Source organism: Nycticebus coucang, chromosome 1 (assembly GCF_027406575.1).
Source record: "Nycticebus coucang isolate mNycCou1 chromosome 1, mNycCou1.pri, whole genome shotgun sequence".
In the NCBI taxonomy this organism is placed as follows: Eukaryota; Metazoa; Chordata; class Mammalia; order Primates; family Lorisidae; genus Nycticebus; species Nycticebus coucang.
Genome location: NC_069780.1, coordinates 102,715,640 through 102,738,707, shown reverse-complemented (window position 1 = coordinate 102,738,707; position 23,068 = coordinate 102,715,640). Strand labels below are relative to the sequence as shown.

The 23,068-nt window shown below is 39.9% G+C and overlaps 1 protein-coding gene across 1 annotated transcript; it reads right to left on the bottom strand.

Moving 5' to 3' along the window:
* Positions 1–10,493: 10,493 nt before the first annotated feature.
* AGA (aspartylglucosaminidase) lies at positions 10,494–22,805 on the bottom strand. The gene is made up of 9 exons (XM_053585164.1): positions 22,600–22,805; positions 20,156–20,309; positions 19,487–19,599; positions 18,362–18,474; positions 16,607–16,721; positions 14,877–14,952; positions 13,239–13,346; positions 12,429–12,562; positions 10,494–10,751 (listed from the first exon to the last, which is right to left on the bottom strand). Exons 1-9 carry the CDS (start codon positions 22,724–22,726, stop codon positions 10,651–10,653), a joined length of 1,041 nt encoding a protein of 346 aa, XP_053441139.1. The 5' UTR covers positions 22,727–22,805; the 3' UTR covers positions 10,494–10,650.
* Positions 22,806–23,068: the final 263 nt, after the last annotated feature.

The following is a 23,068-nucleotide window of genomic DNA, read 5'->3' as shown; positions in this document are numbered from 1 at the left end:
TCCTCAGCACTCTCTACCCTCTGCTTTAAACATCATTACTGGCCAGGCTCAGTGGCTCAGGCCTATAATCCCAGCACTCTGGAAGGCAGAGGCAGGTGGATCTCCTGAGCTTAGGAGTTTGAGACCAGAGTAAGCAAGAATGAGACTCCCAGTCTCTACCACTAGCCAGGCAGTGTGGTGGCTGAGGCAGGAGGATTGCTTGAGCCCAGGACTTTGAGGTTTGTGAGCTATGATGCCACAGCCTTCTAGCCTGGTTGACAGGATAAGACTCTGTCTCAAAAAAAAAAAAAATTGTTGTTGGCAAACTAATGGGTTCGATCTATCTTGCTGCTATTTTTGTTTGGTCTGTGATCTAAGAATGAATCTTACATTATTAAAAAGATTGAAAAAGAATAAAAAAGACAATATTTATAACATAAAATAATTATCTAACATTCACATGTCAGTGTCCAACAGTAAAGTTGCACTGGGGTCACAGCCCCACCTCTTTATTCATGTTGATGGCTGCGTTTGCACTACAGTAGCAGATGTGACAGCAATCTCCAAAATATTTACTATAATGACCCTTTCCAGAAACAGTTTTATCAGCTCCTGTTGTAAGCCAGTAACTTTTGGGTCCATTTGTTACACAGCCATCAATAAGCAGCCGTACTTGAAGTTGGAATTCAATGCTCATTTTGCCAATGGAATCTGTAAGAAACACATTTAATATAATAATTGAATTCTCAGTCATGTACCTTTTTATTAGGACTCAAGAGGAAGCTAACAATGGAAAAAGTTTAACATTGAACTTCCTGGACTTTTTTCTCATTTATTGCATAAAATGGCAATGTTTTATGCCAGTAGGGAGGAGGATAAATGTAGCCTCCCACCTAGCTGGGACTAGAGGTGCCCTCCACTATACCTGGCTAGTTTTTCTGTTTTTAGTAGGTGGGGGCCGGGGGGTTCCTCACTCTTGCTCAGGCTGGTCTCCAACTTGGAAAGTTCTTCTACCACCTTGGCCTCTCAAGTGGGAGGGAATTCTCCTACCACCTTGGCCTCCCAAAGTGTTAGAATTACAGGTGTAAGCCACCTGGCCTGCCCAATTTTCATTATTTTTAATTGTTTGAGGGGCTAAGAATTAAAGAGCATAGGAGGGTGATATTCATGTTCCCCCTGAGGCCTACAGGGGTCATTGGGTAGGACTCAACTTTGGACGCATCGCCCTGGAGGGTCTGAGATGGTTTTATTCCTATTTCTGGCAACTTGATGGCAACACCTTGAAGGGCCAGGGTCAGCTGGGACTGTGACTGCAATCTCTGAGATGGCTTTCAGAGAGACTTAGGATTACCAATATGCATTTCGACGGAGGGCAAGATATTTTCCACATGTAAAAGGAATCAGATTTCGAGAGGGAGGAATGATGTTTATCAGCATTAACAAAGTACAGTGGTGTAACGGGACACCTTCCTTAGCTTCCTCATAAGAAAGTGCTTATGCTAATACATGTTGGCAGGTTTTGTAGCAACTGTTCACCTTTCCTGTCATCATTTTCTTCTTTTTTCTTCCTCCTTCAATTGCCTCTCCCTTTATGTTCAAAACAAGCCTGCAGAGTAAATGCAGAAGCATAATCCTGTATTAATTTATGGGCCATGGTGTGGCTCACTGGCAATGAAATGCTCCACTCCCATTAAATCCTAATCATTTTCACAGCCAGCAGGTGCTAGAGTTAAAGCATTTCCAGTGAAGTGAACAAGAACATTAAATAAAACCCAGGCTCAGGACTGGATGCATTTAAGTCAGGAAGAGGAAAGTACTGTGTTACTGATCAAAATCCGGCCCAGGTAGGCAACTGTATTTGGCTTTAACTCAGTGGGAAAGGCAGTAACTTCAAATCCATGGTCAGTTCAATGCAATTTATGAGAGACTCACCCAGTTATTTCTGTCTTGCAAAGCAAGAAGAGAGGTTTGGAGCTGGTTTATGAAAAAATATCCTAGATGAAAGGGATATATAAAAATTGCCCCATGCAACTTCTTTCAACTGTTCCTGACCCTTTGCTGAAGCAGATCAGAATCTCTGGAGAAGGGAAAACCCTCCAGGTTTAAGGGCTTTGTTGGGTCTGTTCCCATTTCCAGATGAAAATTTCTCTCTCATGTGGCATAAGTGGTGGGAAAAACCCTCTCTATTAACTACAGACTGACCAGGAGTTGCCCAAATGAAGGCAGGTTTCTGGGAAACTCAAATGAAATGTGTGCAGAATAATGGATTTCCTGAATATGCAAATCATTGAGAATGACCCTCTAAAATATAAGGACAATAGCTATAAAGTTGTCTTCAAATACATTGCAAATCCAGAATAAACGAATTAAGGCATAATTGAAAAGTCATATGACTAAGTTTAGTTCTGATGATCGATTACACCAATCCAAAACAAATTCTGAAAGTTGCCAAAATTTTTCCATGCGTTTTAAACAGCAGGGGGCTGTTAAATCCAGTAGAATGATGAAAAGAAGTAGAATGGTAAGCCGAAAACTATGGATGATCAAAAAATGACTGAGGTGGTATTATATTAGGGTTTGCAATGCCTAATCTGAGCACCTTGGCAGGAAATGTATTTTCTTAATGATGTTCAACATAGAGTAATATTAGAATCAGCTTGCTTTCCCTGCATTCAACCTGTGGTGTCATGCGGAATATGGCCCATGTTAATTTTACATAAAGTCCTGATTTCAAGTGCCAGTTTTACCTAAAAACTAAGATTTTATAAGCAATAGAAAATAGGTTTGGTAATACATAAGTATAATAGCATAGACTTTTTAGGATTAAAATAAAGATGTTAACATTGCCCATGTTACCACCTCTAAGTTTAGTATAATATGGAGATACTATGGTTTGGGTTTCAGACCGGCACAATAAATCAAATACCACCATGAAGAGAGTCTCACAATCGTTTTTGGTTCCCACATATCAAAGTTATTTTTATGCACTCTATCAAGGGCGACATAGTGAGACTTCTGTCTCAAAAAAAAAAAAAGTTATTTTTACACTATACATAGTCTACTGAGTGTGCAATAGTATTATTTCTTAAAAGACCCTTACCGACTGGGGTTGGGGGGGCAGTGACACTGAAGCTGTGTGGGTGGCTGTGGCAATTTCTTAAAATAAGACAACAATAACGTGTGCCATATCACTTGACCTTTTCATGAAAGATGTCTATCTATGTAGCAGGTGATGCTGTTTGATAGCGTTTTACCCACAGTAGAAGTTCTTTCAAAAATTGAAGTCAGTCCTTTCAAACTTTATCAACTGCTTTATCAACTTGTCACTAAGTTTATGTAATATCCTAAATCCTTTGTTATCATTTCAACAATGCTCACAGCATCTTCACCAGTAAATTTCATCTCAAGAAACCACTTCTGTGCTCATCCATAAGAAGCATTCATTAAAATCTTATCATGAGATTACATCAATTTGTTCACATCTTCAGGCTCCCTTTCTAATTCCAGTTCTCTTGACTTCTCCACCTCATCTGCAGTTACTTCCTCCTCTAAAGTCTTAATCCCCTAAAGTCAGCCATGAGGACTGGAATCAACTTCTTCTAACTCCTGTTAATGTAAATCTACATCCCGAAAGAATAGCTACAAGAATATTTCATAAGCAAAAATCTCCAATACCTTGCCTTCTTTCAACTAGTTTTGTCATGATCATGACACAAATAATTCCGTTTTAAAAACAAAGCTGTTTTAGAATATGTCTGCTAATAGTGCACTTGAAACCCTTTTTGTTTTGACAAGTCAAGTTCAAAAAGTATTTGTGGGCATGAGAACATGGTTTGTTTTTATCTGTATCCAGACACCTTACTCCTGGAAAAGTTTTGTGCCATGATATTTTAAAAGAAATACTGTCTAGAGTTTTGACAGTGCTCTCTGCTGATAATCCTTAACCAATTAAAAAGGACCCACCAGAGGCCTTTTTCATAAAAGATTTACAGAAAAAGTCACAACGTAGTTGAATTCAAAATGAAGAGTATAAGGATAAGTGAGCAATTTTTGAATAATAACGTATTCAGTAAAAGATAAAACAGCACCTCAAAATACAACGAGAGAGCATTAAAAAAAGATATCTTGGGAGACATTTCTCTCCCCTAACAAGTCTTTAGAATAAACAGATTTCTTCAGGGTTACTTTGAAAGAAGATAACAGTTAATAGGTAATTGGGTCAGCAATCCTATTGTTTTGAAATGGTTCTCCAGAGACACACACATCTTGCCCCCAAGCAAGAGCATCATTTTGATAATTTGAGAAACAAAAAACTGTTAGTTTGATTGTACTGACACCAGTAAAGGAAGAAGCCAGCTTATTTATTTCTAAGGGATACTGCACATCAAGGCCTGCACTAATGCTGCTTTCTGACACCCATAAATGTTCATATTCATTTTCAGAATATGAGGTTTCTTTTACAAGATTTGGTACTTTATGTTTATTTTCTTCCTAAGTTAAGGAAATAGCAGTAGGAAATGGGATTTATGGCAGGAAATGGGAGCCAGAGAATTCCAGAACATTGATTCTGCAGGAGAGAATAGGGGAGGGAGGGATATTAGAATACATTTAATTGTTATCAGGATGTTAGGTAGTTGCTTCATAATTTATAATTGCACAATAACCTTACATGCCATTTCCCATCAGGATGTCTGGGGAGAGGCCTGAGATCTTGCATTTTATTTTTGAGACAGAGTGTGCCTGTCACCCTGGGTGGGGTGCTGTGGCATCATCATAGCTCACAGCGACCTCAAACTCCTGGGCTCAAGAGATCCTCCTGCCTCAGCCTCCCAAGTAGCTGGAACTATAGGCACCCACCACCACGAGCAGATGTTTTTTCTATTTTTAGTAGAGATGGGGTCTTGCTCTTACTCAGGCTGGTCTCAAACTCCTGAGCTCAAGGGATCCTCCCACCTCAGCTTCCTAGAGTGCTAAGATTATAGAAGTGAGCCACCATCCCCAGCCTGATCCTGCATTTTAAATAAGCTTCCAAGAGGAGCTGATGTTGTTGGTTTGGCTACTACTCTGAAAGCAGCTAGTCTGTAGAGCACCCTCCTGGATCAGTTGTGGAAAGGAAGACCTTAAGATTGCCTAACGAGTTAATGGCAGAGCTGAGTTTGAGTTAGTGTCAATGCCAGAAGGTAGGTTCGGAGGTAGCTCCCCGCTATTCCCCAACAGTCCACCACTAAAAATGTGTGCACTTGTTGTGCAAACTCAGTTACAAGAGCCCCTAGCTCCCCATCCACCCATTCCAGTCAGATTACAGTTCCTTCCGTGTGGAATTCTGGAGTCGTCACTACCCTGACCCCTGTGTTCTGGCTTCCAGTGGGGGCCATTTCTACTGTAACTCAAGTAGATGCATCTCCAAGTGGGGTGCAAAAAGAAGCAGCAGAACAGGGCACTGTGATTTGTCCACAGCAAGGGTCACAGCCTCAACTGTCCGTGGTCAGGCTAGTCACATGCAGGCTGGAGGCAGGCTTGCTGGGGCACTGACAGACCCATGGGCTGGTATCACAAAGCTGCTGCTGACCACCCCCATGTGCAGAGCAAGTGGAATGGTGACCCATCTTGCAGCTTTGCAGAGAAGTGTTTTTTGTTTGTTTGTTTTTTAAGAGCAGCTCTAGGTTCATAGTAAAATTGAGCAGAAAGTACAGAGTTCCTATGTACCCCCTTTCCCACCCCCAGTTTCCCTGTTAGCAACATGCCCCCAGAGTGGCACGTTTGTTACAACTGATGAACCCACACGGATGCATCATCATCACCCAGAGTCCACAGTTCACATGAGGGTTCGCTCCGGGAGTTGTGCAGCCTGTAGGTTTTCACAGAACTACAATGACATGTGCCCACTACTGTAGGATCATACAGTGTGGTCTCCCTGCCCTGAAAGTCCTCTGCACTCCTCCTATTCATTCCTGCACTCCTGGCAACCAATGGTCTTATTGTCCCCATAATGGTATTTTCCCCAAACCACATACAGTTGGAATCATACTGTATGTAGCCTTTTCAGATTGGCTTCATTCCTTTAGTAATATGCATTTAAGATTCCTCTGTGTCTTCTTCTCATGGTTCAAAAGCTCACTTTTAGCAATGAGTAACTGTTCATTCTCTGGATGTACCGGGGTGTGTTTATCCACTCTTCTAAAGTCATTGCCATACCCAAGGCCCTCTGGAATGATTTTCACAGGTTTTGTAGTTTTTGCATATTACATTTAGGTGTGAGTCATTTTGAGTTAATTTTAAAGAAGAGCTTAAGTTCTTTGTCTCAACTCACATTTTTGTATGTGGATTTGCAGTTGGTTTTGTACCATTTGTTGAAAAGACTATTTTTCTCCATTGTATTGTCTTTGTTTCTTTGTCTAAGATCAGGTGACTGCATTTATGTGGATCTGTTTCTGGCTCTTTATTCTATTCCCTTGGTCTGTCTATTCTGTCGCCAATACCACAATATCTTGACTCTGTAGCTTTAAGTCTTGAAGTTGGGTGGAACTTCCAACTGTTCTTCAATATTGTGTTAGCTATTCTTGGTCTTTTGCCTGTCCATATAGGTTTCAGAATCGGTTTATCAATATACATGAAATGATCTGCTGGTATTTTGAATGGAATTTTATTGAATCCATAGATCAAGTTGGAAAGAGCTGACATCTGGACAATATTGAGTTTTCCCGTTTGTGAATATGGAATCTCTCCATTTTTAGTTTTTCTTTTTTTAAAGGAGAGATTGCCACTTTCTTCATATAGGTATTACGCATATTTTTGTTAGATCTGTACCTAAATATTTCATTCTTATTCATGCTAATGTTATATATATATTTTTATTTCACATATTTTATTTCATATTTCTTTTCTGCATTGTGTTACTGAAAGCTCAGCTCTTACCCTGAGGCCATGTCAAAAGGAAAGAGAAATTTATTACATTGCTGGCAAAAGGGGAAAACAGTAGACTATTGTCTCCAATCCAAATTCCTGCTTCTGAGCAGAAGCACAGAGGTTTTTAAGGTCCTGATTAATCCCATCATCCCACCTTTGGCTAAGACTATCTCGTGGCCTCCATCCAGACAATTCCCTTGAGCTGTGGCACAAAAAACAAGAGTCATTCCCCTTCCCCTCCCTACCATGGGAATGAGGCAGGGATACAGGTTTCAGTTCCCAAATAGTGGGAGAGACAAAAAATATTTTTGCCATTTTTTTCCCCAGCCATTCCCTCTGTAACAATTACTGGTGTGTAGGGAAGTGATTCACTTCTCCATACTAACCTTAAATGCTGCTCTCTTGCTATACTGCTTATTAGTTCTACGAGATTATTTTTGTTCATTCTTTTAGATTTTCTACATAGATGACAATCATTTATGTCATCCAAAAATGTTTTTATTTTTTCCTTCCCAATCTGTATAACTTTTATTTCCTTTTCTCGTCTTAGGCTAGCTAGCATTTCCAGTACTATATTGAAAAGGAGTGGAGAGAGGCAAAAGTTACCAAGCACTATTAACATAGTCAACGTGACATAGACCGGGTTCTGTATAAATTTACGTTCAGTCTCCTCTGAGACATCAGAGCTCGTTGGCATTTCTTTTCCACACCACGGCCAGCTCCCTCTTCTGTGCCGTATGGCAGCCATAACAAGTTTCATCATTTTCCTTATGTGGAGCTGCAGGCCTGATTTGTTCTTTCTCAGTGTACAATTAAGTTCTCAAACTTATCCTAGAAGAAGTACTAGCTACCTCACTGCTGAATATCAGTATAGTCACCCAGATGGTCAAGGGGAGTTCTTCAAATTTAATTGTCTGATCTCGTATTTTAAGAAAATGGGAATTTGAGGTTATAAGGTTATAATTTACATATAACTACATTTCTCAGCACATTATGAATAAACTGGTTATCATATCTGACCTGGAATTTGGGAACCTTATACTTTACTGCTAATCCTGAAGAAAAAAAAAAAAAAGAAACACCAGACTTTTGCAGAATAGAATTAACTATAGTATTTGCACCCTTGATAGGATAAGCATACGTGACGGGCAGAGAGAAGTGACTTGCTGTGGCCTTCTAAATTATAAGCCACTTCTAAGCCTCACCTTACTCATCTTAAATATAGGAGTTAGACTTTGGTATCTTATCTCAGGGCGGTGTTCTAGTTCTAAAATTTTGATGCTATGAACCACATTTTACACTTATAAAGTTAGCTTTAATGAGCCTTGATATACATCAAAGTAACATAATATAAGATTTATAAAAATTCTAGAAGGCAGTTTATCATGGAATCATCAATGATCTTCTTTTTTATTTTTTTTCGCAGTTTTTGGCTGGGGCTGGGTTTGAACCCACTACCTCCAGCATATGGGGCCAGCACCCTACTCCTGAGCCACAGGCACCGCCCAATGATCTTCTTATATCCCCCTTCCCTCCCTATAAGAAATCATTTTCTTTTTTTTTTTGAGACAGAGTCTCACTCTGTTGCCCCGGGTAGAGTGCAGTGGCATCATCATCGCTCACAGCAATCTAAAATTCCTGGGCTTGAGCAATCCTCTTGCATTAGCCTTCTGAGTAGCTAGGACTGCAGATGCCCACCATAACACCCAGCTAGTGTTTTTCTATTTTTCATAGAGACTCAGGGTTTCATTCTTGCTCAAGCTGGTCTGGAACTCCTGAGCTCAAGGGATCCACCTGCCTTGGCCTTCCAGAGTGCTGAGATTAGGGGTGTGAGCTATTCCAGGCCAGAAATCACTCTTGATTTCTCCTGGTGGTAGTCTCCATATCCTTAAAGAGAAGTGATGTTTACACCTCTTTTTCTGATTAATCAAGTGTAGACAATGAGTATTTGCTTCACATTCTCCACTGCAGATAAATCACTGTAGTGATGTAGCTCTTTTCTTGATTACTAGTAAATCCTTTTACGCCTGTTCTCTGATGACATAGCATCTCCTGATTTCCTGTACCAACTGTGCTATTCTGCTAGTTTCCTATGTGTCTTCCCTACAACCCCAGAAGACACTGATATCAAAGTAAATTCCCTCTGTATATAGCATCACCAGCAACCAAATGGAAAAAAACAAATCTCTTTTCAAAAAAAAAAAAAAAGACAACGTACTGAAATATTACTATAGTCGAACACAGAACTGTATAAACATATTTTCAAAGCTAATTCCACTTCTTTCTACCTTAGATTTATAGGGAAATCACTTCTCTCAGAAGAGTGTGAACTGAAAACACCTTCAAAAACCCCACGGACAGTTTCTGTCCCCTCAACTCTTCACTTGCTGGCAGTGAAAGGGCACAAATACTCTAAACTTCATTCTCCTTTACTAGTGGTAGATGACAGCCCGATTTATTCATGGATAGCAAATACACAAAAGTGTGAGTAACACCTTACGAGAAATACACTATAAGTCTCACTTCCCGCCTCTTTTCCAAGGTCCCTCATCAAGTGACTCAGGGGGACCCTTAAAAGTAAGATTTGCTCTTCTGGGAGTGTGAGCCCGTAGGGCTGTTTCATTACTAGCTTCCAGGCTACCAAAATTCTATTTATATCATTTAAATCCTTATTTAGTAGTTGCTAATTCCATATTTTAAGTCCTTATTGTGGAGGATCTGGTTTAGGGGGACAGAAGTTATTTTTAAAGAGGCTCACCAGACTATTTTGATACATAACAAGGTCCGAGAAGTGACCTACACAATTCTCAAACTGTAGCTCTCCACCCTAAACTAGGAAGAACACTACACATTACGTACAGCAAAAGCAGTAGAAGTGCTAAAGTTTGAGGACGAGATTGTACATGAGTTTTATTAAAATATTATTAAAATTATTTTTAAAATGATTTCGAAGGAAAAGACGATGCTGAGAAAACAACACCAAACTAGAAATTTATGTACTGACTTATTTCAAATTGCAACACATACCTCTGCATAAGAAATTAGTAAATCATTTTCAAAAGAAATGATCAATACTAAATATTAGGAGTGAAAAGATCAGAGATTTCTGTAGCTTAAGAACATTCACACATTGAAAGCTCCATCAGAGGGGAAAAAAAGTAAAGAACAGTAACATAACGGCTCATCAGAAGATTGCCCTGTCTTCAATACATGTAAAACAAAAAGCATCTAAATTATTAATATCATCCTTTTTCTTCACGCTTTTAGGGAATATTAGGTCAAACTAACAATTAGTGATAAGAGATGTGTCCCTGTTACACTTTGGAATTCAATCAGGACAAATAATCATTCTGAGACTCACTATTGCATTTTTCTTTGGGTGTAAAAGACTTGTACACTCCAATTATTTTATGCATTTAAATAGAGGCCATTTCTTTTGGCTTTACTATATCACAGTGGAAATAAATCACCAAAATAGCAATTTCTTGCAACGCAGAAATCCAACTATCACTTAAAATTTAAACATACACACCGCTCACACATACACGTACTCATTTTCGGGGGATGGACAAAGCATAAATAAAAACAGATAATAAAAACATTTCAGCTTACAGAAAGCGAAAGTGCCGATTCAGCACTTCGTTTATTTTTGTGCTTATTTCACAAAGACTTTAGAAAACACGAAGACTTGACGGCGACAGTGAGTGACCTCTTCAGCCTGTGCTTCTTTCCTCTTTAAATCCAGATGATGACAGGAAAGATGGATTAGATGCAGTACACTGTTTCCTCAGTTGGCTGACTCTTTAGAGGATTGTAAACCATGAAACTGAACTGAGTAAATGCTGGAAGTTTATTGCAGGCAGCACCTGGGGTCATACACGAGAAAGTTGTTTGGTTACATATAGGAGCACGTATTCACAACAAATACAGATCCTGCTCATTTGCCTGGATATTGGCCCTCGTGTACCTCATGTCCAGTGGAGCTGCACCCTCTTGGTACTCACTAGTGACAGTCCCTGAGCACAAGGACAGGTGGTGGGTGAACCATCTCTTTCAACTTCAGATAAAACTGGCTGACTTTTTTGCTCCATACACATGTTGCCTTTCTAGTATTATTTAACAGTTTGCACATCCTTCTCTTAGAAAAAACAATTATCCAAACATATTCCCAAAATTTTATTTCCCTCGCCACTAGAACCTTCCCATCTACCACCCATACAGCCCTCCCTGCCCCACCACAACTCCTATTCTTTTCTGCTCTAACTTACAGAAGGCAAGAAGAGTTATTTGTCAAGGTGCTTTCTGTCTGGTCAAGCTTATCTTCTCTTCCTCAAATACCTGCTGCCATTACTTTATATATAAAAGTCAATTTGAAATTCACCTACAACTATATCATTATCATTTTTCCATTCTATTAAATCCAACTTTGAGCCTTCGAGTAAGGTTTATTTCTTTAAGAGGCAATCAATAAAACTGACTTATTTCCTACATCAAGTCTTTTCCCCTCATAACTTTTATTGACTTCTGTGTCTTAGTACTTAAAAAAGAATAAAGTACTCTTCAAACAAGTTTTTCAAATATAGAACTGTGGGAAGTAAAAGATCAAAGAACAATAATAAGCAGTCTAACCTAATAAGCCATATTGATCAGTGAGCTGGCTATCCCTTCCCCATCCGAAATGCGTTAATGAGAATCAGCAGTGGTGATCTTAAACCAGGGTCTTGACTTCTGTGTCAAGAAGACCTCTTCAGCCTGTACTTCTTTGAAGCTGGTGATCAGCTCACATGGAAAGTAAATGAAGCAAAAAACATGCATGCCTCAGACACAGCACAAAAATAATTCTACTGCCGTCTTTGGTTTACTAATTAGTAATGCATTCTGGGCTTTGGAGCTCCATGAAGATTTCAATGGCTGAGACAATTAAATAATGAAAAGAAATAGGGAGGATAATTTATCCCTGTCTGCTTCTCATTAGAAAAAATTGACTAGATTAGCCCATCTCAACAGCTATCGGAGCTTCATTTGGCTATGAAAGAAAAACTAATAGCTAGTGGATCCCTTGAGCTCAGGAGTTCCAGACCAGCCTGAGCAAAAGCGAGACCCCGTCTCTACTAAAAATAGAAAAACTAAACCAGGAGCTGTGGTGGGCACCTGTAGTCCCAGCTACTTGGAAGGCTGAGGCAGAATTGCTTGAGCCCAGGAGTTTGAGGTTGCTGTGAGCTAGGCTGAAGCCACTGCACTCTACGGAGAGTGATGGAGTAAGATTCTGTCTCAAAAACAAACAAACAAAATCCCCCAAAACACTAACGGCCAAAGAGTGGACCATAACTACCAGCAGTCTGTCCACAGAGGGTTTTTTAGGTATATTTTCAACATTTTGTGGGTCCTGACAGATCACCAATTAACATTTACCCAGTGCCTACTCTATGCTGTCCCTTTTTCCACTGGATGTGGTGTATTATATGTATATTTCAACATTTAAAAGTGCATGTTTTAAAAACATTTGCAAGTTTACAAAAATACAAAATCTAAATGCAACTTACCATAACTTCCAGTCACATTGGCACATATAACAGCCCCAAAGAATTTTGTATCATACTTCTGAATCCTTGAAATCACTTTTTGGCAAGCTGTGGTGGGATCCTCCCCTCTTCTCATATACTCCACGGCTTGGTAGCTGATTTAAACAGAGGCAGAACTTCAGTGTCACAGAATAAATACTAATTCCAATCAGCATGAGTTGAAGTTAGAAATGTGAAACCATCCAAATAGTCACAAGTGATGGAACACAGTGACTCCTACTAAAACATCAACAAAGCTAGGAGTCCTTGATATAAGGTTAATCTTTGCATCTAATACAGCCATTAATTTCAAATAGGGACTATTATTTTTGGCTTTAGTTAAATAACTGTCATTTAGTAACAACAGCCAGAACTCAAAACCAACTGAGGTCCTACCTATTTAAACAAGAAATGAAACTACAAAGGGGAAAATACCATGCACATGGAAAAATCTAGTTGTAGTAATTAAATGTGCAGTGACAGCAACTTCCTACTTTCATCAATTACCACAGCTCCTTTACTCAGTAGCTTTACATCAATTATTTAAGTAGATCCTAAGTAAGAACTCTTACCTGGGAAGCCAGGCGAGCCATACTCTTTCTGTTTCACAGGACTGTGATTGCTTGAGTGATTATCATTATCGAAAGGTCAAGTAAAAAAGGTCGTACATATGCAGTTTCGAAAAAACTCTCACGCACATGAATTCAGATCACCGGGTACAAAAATTAATTCCTATCTTGACAGAGAAAATACCTAAAGGTCTCTAAAAATCGCAACTGTAAGAAGTCACACCTTGGCAGAAAACGCATCAACGTATCACCGTCCCCAGTGGCTGCAGCTGCCCCGGCAGTGTCATCAGCGTAGGCCCCAGACCCAGGAACTGGAGAATCTCCTATACGACTTTGTGGGGTAGGGGATAGGAAATCAAGCACAAATTAAATTATGTCATGAGCTGTTTTCAAAAATAGGGCATATTTCCACTTAGTCATTGATTATCATTTAAAGTAATTCTTCATCAGTACACAGAGAGTAAAGTTTGCCTTCATTTTTTACCTTAGATTTTCACAAACCTATGTTAATTATACAACAATTTGTTATTAGACGTGGAGTGTAAAAAAGCTAAATTCAGAAATAGATTAGAAAGGTGGTTACCAGAGGCTGGGGATTCGGGGTATTGGGAAGATATTGTTCAAAGGACTTTATGTATACCATGGTGACTACAGTTAATATAGTCTATATTTGAAAACTGCTAAGAGTATATATATATATATACACACACACTTTTTTTTTTTTTGAGATAGGTGTCATAGCTCACAGGAACTTCAAACTCTTGGGCTCAAGTGATCCTCCTGCCTAAGCTTCCTTAGTATTGTGCCCACCACAATGCCCCACTAGTTTTTCTATTTTCTTTTTTTTTTTGTAGAGACAGAGTCTCACTTTATGGCCCTCGGTAGAGTGCTGTGGCCTCACACAGCTCACAGCAACCTCCAACTCCTGGGGCTTAAGCGATTCTCTTGCCTCAGCCTCCCGAGTAGCTAGTTTTTCTATTTTTAATAGAGATGGTGTCTCATTCTTGCTCAGGCTGGTCTGGAACTCCTGAGCTCAACGGATCCTCCCACCTTGGCCTCTCAGAGTGCTGGGATTATAGGCATGAACCACCAGGCCCAGCCAAGAGGATAAATTTTAAGTGTTCTTACACCCCCTAAACAAAGGTATGTTATGTGAGGTACTCTATGTGTTAAGTAGCTTGATTTAGCCTTTCCACAATATGTGCTTATATCAAAATATTTTTTATACCATAAACATATACTTATTGCTGATTAAAAGGAATTAATGAAAAAGAATTTTTTATCAGCCAGTTAAATACCAAGACAGCAAACATTTATAGTGTCTTGTCTATTGTTACCATTCTTTATCATCCAACTTCTGAATTAACTCACCAGGTTCAAAACTAGTTTCCCTTACTTATCATCTATTCCTGCTTCCTACAATAAGTGATAAACATCTACTAAATTTTTTCTAGTAAGAAATCTTTAATACTTGACTACTATTTCAAAATAAGAGCCAGAAAGCCATACACTGACTTAAGACCCCCTGAACTGGGCTCAGGTCTCCCCTTCAGTCTTATGTTCCACCACTCTCCCCTACCCTGTACTACTTTCTGCTAGTGCCTTTGCCTGTGTGTTCCCCTTTCCCTTCTGTGGGCTCAGGGCTCAGCTCCCAGCATTACTTTACTGGCTTTCCTAAGTACCCCAGCTTAAACAGATAATCTGCACCCCCCTAAACTCTACAGTTCTAGCTGTGACTCACTCTCCTTTGGCTCAGCAGAGGGCATTATATCTGCCTTCACATTCATTTGCTTCACCCTTCAGAACGCCCAGCACACATTGCTTTACACTAAATATACAGCGCAGAGTTGGAGACACTAACCCATGTATCTTGAATTTTAAACCATTTGTAGATGTACCAGCAGCAGTACGTCCCATCTTATGGATTACAACCATGCCTGCAAGTTAAAAAAAAAAAAAGACTTCTAGATATCTAAAGTTTATTTCAATATAACCAAATACTCGATGAACTTGGGAACTGCTACAGTCTTTCTGTGTTCCACCCAAATTTATATATTGAAACCCTCCCTGACAAGGCGACAGCATTAGGAGATGGGCCCTTCGGGAGATGATTGAGTCATTAGGGTAGAGCCCTCATGGGATCAGCGTCCTTTAAAAAGAGGCTCTGAAGAGCCACAGTGAAAAGTGTGACCCAGGAAATGGGACCTCAGCACACTCTGTATCTGCTGGTGCCTTGATCTGGGACTTCACAGCCTCCAGAAATGCTGGAGGCGGGCCACCTACTCTGTGGTATTGTTAAAATAGCCCAAACTGACTATGAAAGGCACATAAACATGTTCTTTCATTAATTTTAGTAGCAGAAAACAAAAAACTTGGGAATAGGGAAAATTATACCAGTGGACAGTTTGTGTTTTTTTTTTTTTTTTTCAGTTTTTTGGCGGGGGCTGGGATTGAACCCGCCACCTCTGGTATATAGGGGCTGGGACCCTACACCTTTGAGCCACAGGTGCCACCCACATCAGTTTGATTTCAGGGTAATTTCTTTTCTTTTTTTTTTTTTTTTTTTGAGACAAAGCCTCAAGCTGTTGCCCTAGGTACAGTGCCATGGCATCACAGCTCACAACAATCTCACCCACCACAATGGCCAGCTAAGTTTTGGTTGCAGCCATCATTGCTATTTGGCAGCCCAGGCTGGATTCAAACTCGCCAGCTCAGGCACCGAGCCCAGTTTGTGGTTTTTAATGACCTGGTTTCATAGCATTATCTGATAGCCATTCTACATCCTCACTCTTCAAATTGCTCATTACTTTTCAATACAATTTCGAAGGTAATTCCAAAGAAAATGACTGATACGGACTGCTATGGTCTGAATGTGTCCCCTAAAATTTCATGTATTGAAAAGTTAATTGGCATTTTTACATTGTGAACTGGGGGAACCTTTAAGAAGTGATTTAATGCCATTATCTCAGGGAGTGGCTTAGTTATCACAGGAGTGGGCTCCTGACAAAACAAAGGAGTTCAAACGGATCCCTCTTTTTTCCCCTTTTGCCATCAGACACAGAATAACCCTCACTGACTGCTGGTGCCATGCTCTCTAACTTCCCAGTCTCCAGAAATGAGTCAAAGACACTTTTATTGTTTATAAATTATCCCATCTTTAGTATTAGAGCAGCAGAAAATGAACTAAGGCAGACAAATGGAATTTTTCGATCTTACAGCTTAGAAAAAAGTATTTAAGATCACTTGAATATGGCAAACAACATAAAATTTATCAAAAAACTAAATATCAAAGAAAGATTTAAAAATATACAAGTAAAAAGTCACTGCATTTTAGGGTCTTATATAAATAATTTACAAAACACAAACAAACAAAAAATAAATAATTTACAAAATGTCATCCAGAGGCTAAGACAACATCCATGCATCTGTCTATCCATCCATCTATCCAGCTATCTATCTTGGGGAGGACACTTACTTGGCAGTTAAGGACAATCAAAATCAACTTCTGGTGCATGATTAGAGGTGAAGAGAATCTACAAGAAGGCAATTAATTACACTTTAACCATTAAAACAGTCCAAAAGGCAAATTACCAATAGTATCATGACCATGGTCATTTCTTGTTGCTGTAAAGGTAGAACCATCCTGCTTTAAGATATTAGCTGGTTTGTAGGGTCCACAGTATTTTGAGGGATCTGGTATAACATTCTGCAAACAAGATTTATTTCTTAGAAGAGTATTTTTAGAAATTGGCAAGTAGCTATGCATAGTCACTACGTGCTAGGAAGAAACCAAAAAAAGATGGACGGTAGCTCAAAAGAATTAAGAGGTAAGGATTAATGAAGTCTTATGTAAAAAGAGATGAATATATAATTTTGCCAAATATCCTTTCTAGTCTCAGAATTACATAATACGGTAAGATACCTATATTCTATAGAACAAGTCTGATTTTTCATTTTATATACCTCAAATTCTCAGCACAATGATGGATATAAATAAAGACTTTTTAAAAATTAGATATTGATCCTCAAAGGAATTAGGTGCACACTTGACCTTTAAATTTCAGAATTCCTTCCCTGGCCAAAGAATTCTGAGATTTAAAGTAAAATTGGGCATCTTACAAGGGTACACGTGAAACTTACTAAATGTAGAATATAAATGTCTTAACACAATAACTAAGAAAATGCCAGGAAGGCTATGTTAACCAGTGTGATGAAAATATGTCAAATGGTATATAAAACAAGTTTATGGTGCCCCAGGATTGCATTAATGTACACAGCTATGATTTAATAATAAATTTTAAAAAATGGATTAAAAAAAGTAAAATTGGTATCAAAATCATTTTTTTATTCCCAAAGCCAGGTTTATGTGATTATATTCTAAATTGTACTATAAGATTGCTCTGTAAAACTTAAAGACTCAAAATATAATCCAAATTCATAGATTTAGGCTATGTATATAGATTGGTATTAAAGCAAGAAACCTACTCAGGGCTTATTCAGTGCATGAGGTGCCTCCCCTAACTTCGTTTTAATGATTAGCCTCTTTCAAGGGCTGACCCAGTGACTCCTGACTCCATGGTTACTCAAAGGCAGGGGTCCTCAAACTATAGCCCGTGGGCCACATGCGGTGGTGTGATTGTATTTGTTCCCGTTTTGTTTTTTTACTTCAAAATAAGATATGTGCAGTGTGCATAGGAATTTGTTCATAGTTTTTTTTTTTTTTTTAATTATAGTCCGGCCCTCCAACGGTCTGAGGGACAGTGAACTGGCCCCCTGTTTAAAAAGTTTGAGGACCCCTGCTCAAAGGTATTTAGAGCTTGAGGAAGAAACAGATGGGAGACTAAGATATGCCACAAAAGGACCTTGTATGGCAGAGGCAAACTGATTTGTACTTAAAGTCCCATTTTAGACAAATTATCTCACCAGCAACATACTAGACACCTAAGAGTATAAACCTTCAAGACAAATAAAGACATCAGATATACTGTGCATAGATGAAAATCTAAGAAGTATTTCCAATTTGGGGTTGTTTTTTTTTAAATTTGTGACAAATACATATAAGCAGAGCAGTTCTGACTGAGGCAGCCCCCTCTCCACAGCAGAACCTTCTAATTTGGAAAACTCCTGCCAGAGACAAGCAGTTCTCCATCCTGGAATGTGCACTGGATACAACATGGGAACTTTCACAACAGCCATGCCCAGAGGGTCAACTTAAATCACTGGTTCTAGTGTGCAGCCAGGACACTAACCAGCACCCTGGACAGCTAGCAGGTAACAGAGAACAGAGGGGATGCCAGTTAGTATTTTCAGATAATTTGCACTTTAAAATTAAGTATGTTTACACACCCTCCAATAATTTGGCTGGCAATTTCGAGCTTGCCAGTCTGAATGAAGAGCTCGAGAAGCATCAGTTGATAAATCCTCATTGATAAACCCCATGCTTTCAGCAAACTTGGTGGCTAGAGATTGAGAAGAAAAGTATGAGTTAGTGAAGTGTTACCTTTTAAACAAAATATATGTACTAAAGGTGTTCTATGTCAGCTGTCTCTTAAGTAAGGTACACAAAGACACCTGGGGGACACACAAGGTCTTTTAGAGGAGTCTTCAGACATGACCAGTTTTAAGGGAATCAATTTCTAGATCTTAAATGTTCCTATGTTTTTCCTAAAAGTGATCTGCTTGGGACCCATGGGTATATGTTATGACAGTTCTCCTTTCCTACTTCACCTCACATCTTCCTCCTACCGTTTTTCCCCCCTGGTTAACAAGGAGCAATTTTATTTAAGAAGAACAAAGAGAAAGTTTAGAGCACTTCCAAAGAGAGTTGGAAGTGGGCTCCTCTCATGGTGGAGAAAAAGTGAGACTCCTCCTACCATTTTGCAAAAGAAAAGGCACATCTCTTGCCAACACTGACCCTTATCCCCCATCAGTATGGAGTTGCCCAGGGTTTAAAACTTAAAGACACCAAGGAGACAACTGAATTCCAATGAATAGGTAACATCCTTTTTTACCTGTTAGGTAGTTTCCATTCTTTATAATCAACAGAAGGAAGCATATGTCACTAGTAATTTTTGACTACAGGTGACAGTATGATTTTTTTTTTTTTTTGAGACAGTCTGATTTTGTCACCCAGGCTAGAGTCTCGTGGTGTCATAGCTCATAGCAACCTCAAACTCCTGGGCTCATGTGATTCTCCTGCCTCTGCCTCCCAGAGCGCTGGGATTACAGGTGTGAGCCATGGCACCTGGCCATGATTTTTGGCATATAACTTGGAGGGCATTCAAATAATTGACAGTGAAGAAAATGAGATTTAGAAGTTAACTCATCTAGTTAAACAGATGTTAAGTAAAACAGCAGCAATTTGAACTTAGGTCGGCTTTTATCCACTGTTTTAAACTGAGACCTATTTTCATAGTGAAGACTTATAGTCAGAACCCTAGAAAAAAGAATTCAATGCAGTTAAAAAAATACCTGACTCTCCTACTAGGAGTGTGTGTGTTGTATGCTCCAGTACTTTCCGCGCCACACCAATAGCATTTTTAATTCGTCTAAGATCTCCTACTGCTCCTATGTCCATGGTAGTGCTGCAAGAAAAAAATGCAGTAAGATTTATTAAGGCATTTTCATAGGTTCACAAGATATTGTTTTTCTCTAAGCAACAATGTTTTGTAGGATAAACTCCCTCATCTTAAGAAGTCACAAGATATTCATGAATACATATTCCCACAATCAGACAAAATTAAGGAGAAAATAGAAATATGGTACATTTACCACCTGTATGCCCCAATAGCACTAAAATTCTCAGTTTCTCCAGGTTCATTTTAAATATGGCTTTGAAAGGGGTCCAAAGGCTTCAGGGTCAGGCAACACACAGAATCTGTGGATTGTTGCTTAGGATTCTCCCTATTCTAAGAAGTCTACCCACGTCCACGTGATACTTCTGTAACTATGATGATTTTTTTCAGTTGAGAGGGAAACTTTGTGTTTTGGAAAGTTGGTTTTCCAATAAGCCAGGAGTTTTTGTGGTCTTCCACTGACAGCAAGGTAGAAGAATGCATGCAGTGGAAGACCACAACTGCAAATGTAATGCAATGCTGAATGAAGGTACAGAGATAAACAGGCACTAACAAGGGATCTTACCCATCTATGATCATGGCGTCCAGGGTGGTCTCTCCAAGTTCATCAGGACTTCCACCAAAGCCGACAGTACCGTCACACTGCTCTCTCTCACATGCTGCACAGCCACTTTCCACTGCATCTATGGCTGAACCTCCATATGCTAATGTCCTCCATGCTGTTAATCAAATCCCAAAAATATTTCTATGTATTTACATATTTTCCCAAGGCCAAATGCAACAAGTGAAAAACATTCTGTGAACTCCAATTTTTAAAAACTTACTCGTATTTATTCTAAGTTAAACTGAAAATTTTTATAAAATTTCAGAATATGAGGGTGCATTTAGGTTACAATGTTTGTGTTTGTTAAGGTAAGGTTTGGCCTTTTCCCAAGGCCAAATGCAACAAGTGAAAAACATTCTGTGAACTCCAATTTTCAAAAACTTACTCGTATTTATTCTAAGTTAAACTGAAAATTTTTATAAAATTTCAGAATATGAGGGTGCATTTAGGTTACAATGTTTGTGTTTGTTAAGGTAAGGTTCCTGTTGTGGTTGTGTCCTACAACCAGGTATGCCATGTACCCTTACATTGTGCCCAAGGGTTTGAGAGCACACTCATTCTCTTCCTCCCCCAAAACTTGAATTGAATTGGGTTTTTCTCTTATGTGAGCATGTATCAGATCATCTCCTGGTTTCACACTGAGTACATTGGATATCTGCTTTTCCATTCTCATGATACTTTACTAAGAATGTGTAAAACTAAATTTTTAACAAATTAGTTTATCAAGTGCTATGAAAAAGAGTAATAGAGACAAATTATATAACTAGCTACCATGAAGAATTTAAAGACTTTGGCTAATGGTATGAACTGAGGGTTTCTGCATTTATTAATACCTAGTTCTTCTGTGTATGTGAGAAAAGAAATAACTATCCCTCTCTCTTTTTAAAAAGGTATAATCAAAATTACTAAAGGGCACTCAAATTTTAAATCCACTAAATCACAGGCTTATAAATTTCTTACCCAACATAAGATAATCAAAAATATGCATAGCTAATACTTTTATTGAGGTGACATTTATGGTAAATCTCAATAACACTATAACAGCAAATCAATAATTACAGCATAGGCTTTATATGGGTTAATTCATTTAATCTTCATAACAGCTTTTGAGGTAAGTAGTGTGCAATTACAACCCTTTAAGAAGACACAAAGACAGAGAAGTTAAGTAATTTGTTCAAAGTCACACAGCTAGTATATGGCAGAGCCAAGATTAAAAAGTAGCCACTTTGGCTCCAGTGGCCATACTTTCAACACGATGTTATATTCTGTGGATCCTTATATATGGGGGGTGGGAGGAGGCCTCAAGGGATGATTTCCGCACAGATAAATACAAAATTCCATAAAGGGTAGCTGCTATTGTTGGTAAACACTGAAACATCACTCAAGCGTTACCAGGCCTGAAAGTGTATTTAGAAAAGTCCCCCCATTTGAAAAAAGCGACTTACACAGAATTGTCCCCTGCCCAGGCTGCTGCACGTTCTTTCCATCATTATCGCTGGGAATATCTTTTTCACATCTCGTTTCCTCATTTTTTTCTGAATTGTATGCACTGCCTATAACATACAAATTTAGCTCCACCGATCCGGAGCCAATTCTGCCCAAAAGCGTAACTTAGCAGCCGCAGGTAGGAAAACAGGGTGTGAAATTAGGTCTTGAAATAGTGGCACCAAGACAACCAACGGTACGTGTATGCACCGGATAAGGAAAAGGCACAGAAGACGGGAACCTAACTCAGATTGGGCATGAACGCAGTTAAGTCAGGGAAGCTTCCTGGAAGAGGTGACACACCTCAGCTTGGTGGTTCTCAAACCTAACTGCAATTCAAAATCACTTAGGGAGCTTTTTAAACACAAACAAACAAAAAAGATGCCCTGGTTCCCACAGCTAAATCACAATCTCAGGAGGTGGTGCCCGGGGAGGACGGTTTTTGAGAGGCCCCGCAGGTCACTTTAATGTGCAGCCAAGTTTGGAAACTCACATTCTGGGCGGCAGGTTACAGCAGGTGGGAGAGAAAGTACACTATGACTGGGAAACTATTAATCGTTTGTAAAACCGGAGTACAGGGCAGGGCAGAGAATTAAGGGATTAGAAATAAGAGGTGGAGAAGCGGAAAGACCGAGGTCTGGCCTGCAGGTGCCACTGGAAAAAGAAATGCAAAAGGCCATCTATTTTCAGGTCAGCAGCAGGGCAGAAGACACACTGGCGCGGAACACTGTACAAGGGGAATAAACAGGACCTAACATGCAGCAGTGGTGGGGAGGATGGAGTAAAAGTCAATCCAAGAGAAGCAGCAAGAACTTGAAGCGGCAGCGGCCGCTCCCGGCCGCTCCAGTCCGGCTCTTGCCTGCCTTCCCGCCTCTCACAGCGCAGCCCCGCTCCCGCCCCCGGCCACCGCCGCCCCGCACCTGCTTCGGTTGCATTCTTAAAAGGCCAAGTGTTGAGGACCAGGGGCAGAAGGCCGTGGCCGCGCACTAGGGCCGGACCAAGTAGGAGCGGCACGAGCAGCAGAGGAAAGTTCGACTTCCGCGCCATAGCTGCGCGCCGAGCGGACGAGCGCGAGAAAGGTCGTGACAGCGCGGCCGGCGCAGACGCCGCATCCGGCTTGGGCGGAATTCGTGATTCCCCGGATCCCCGCTCACCCCCTCCGGCCCCGCCCACTCCCCTCGGGGCACTGCGGTGCTGCCTCAAATCTCGCGAGATGCGGCGTTTGCGGGTTGTCCGGTGGGTTTGTCCGTTGGGGTGTTTTTTATCCCAGTTTACTGCAGATTTTTCTGTTTCTTTCTCCTCTCTCTCTCTCTCCCTCTTTCTCTCTTTCTCTGTAAATTAGTTTAAAATTGCGCGACTCTGGGTTGCGTGACCCTAGGAACCTCGGAT

Bases quoted from the DNA above. Each gene is read 5' to 3' on its own strand.
- AGA (XM_053585164.1), bottom strand. From the start codon at position 22,726: ATGGCGCGGAAGTCGAACTTTCCTCTGCTGCTCGTGCCGCTCCTACTT. The intron at 14,953-16,606 runs GTAATTTGCCTT...TTTAACTTGCAG, and splicing joins CCATGGTCATGATACTATTG to GCATGGTTGTAATCCATAAG. The intron at 10,752-12,428 runs GTAAGTTGCATT...GTATGACCCCAG, and splicing joins CAATGTGACTGGAAGTTATG to GTGCTGCCTGCAATAAACTT.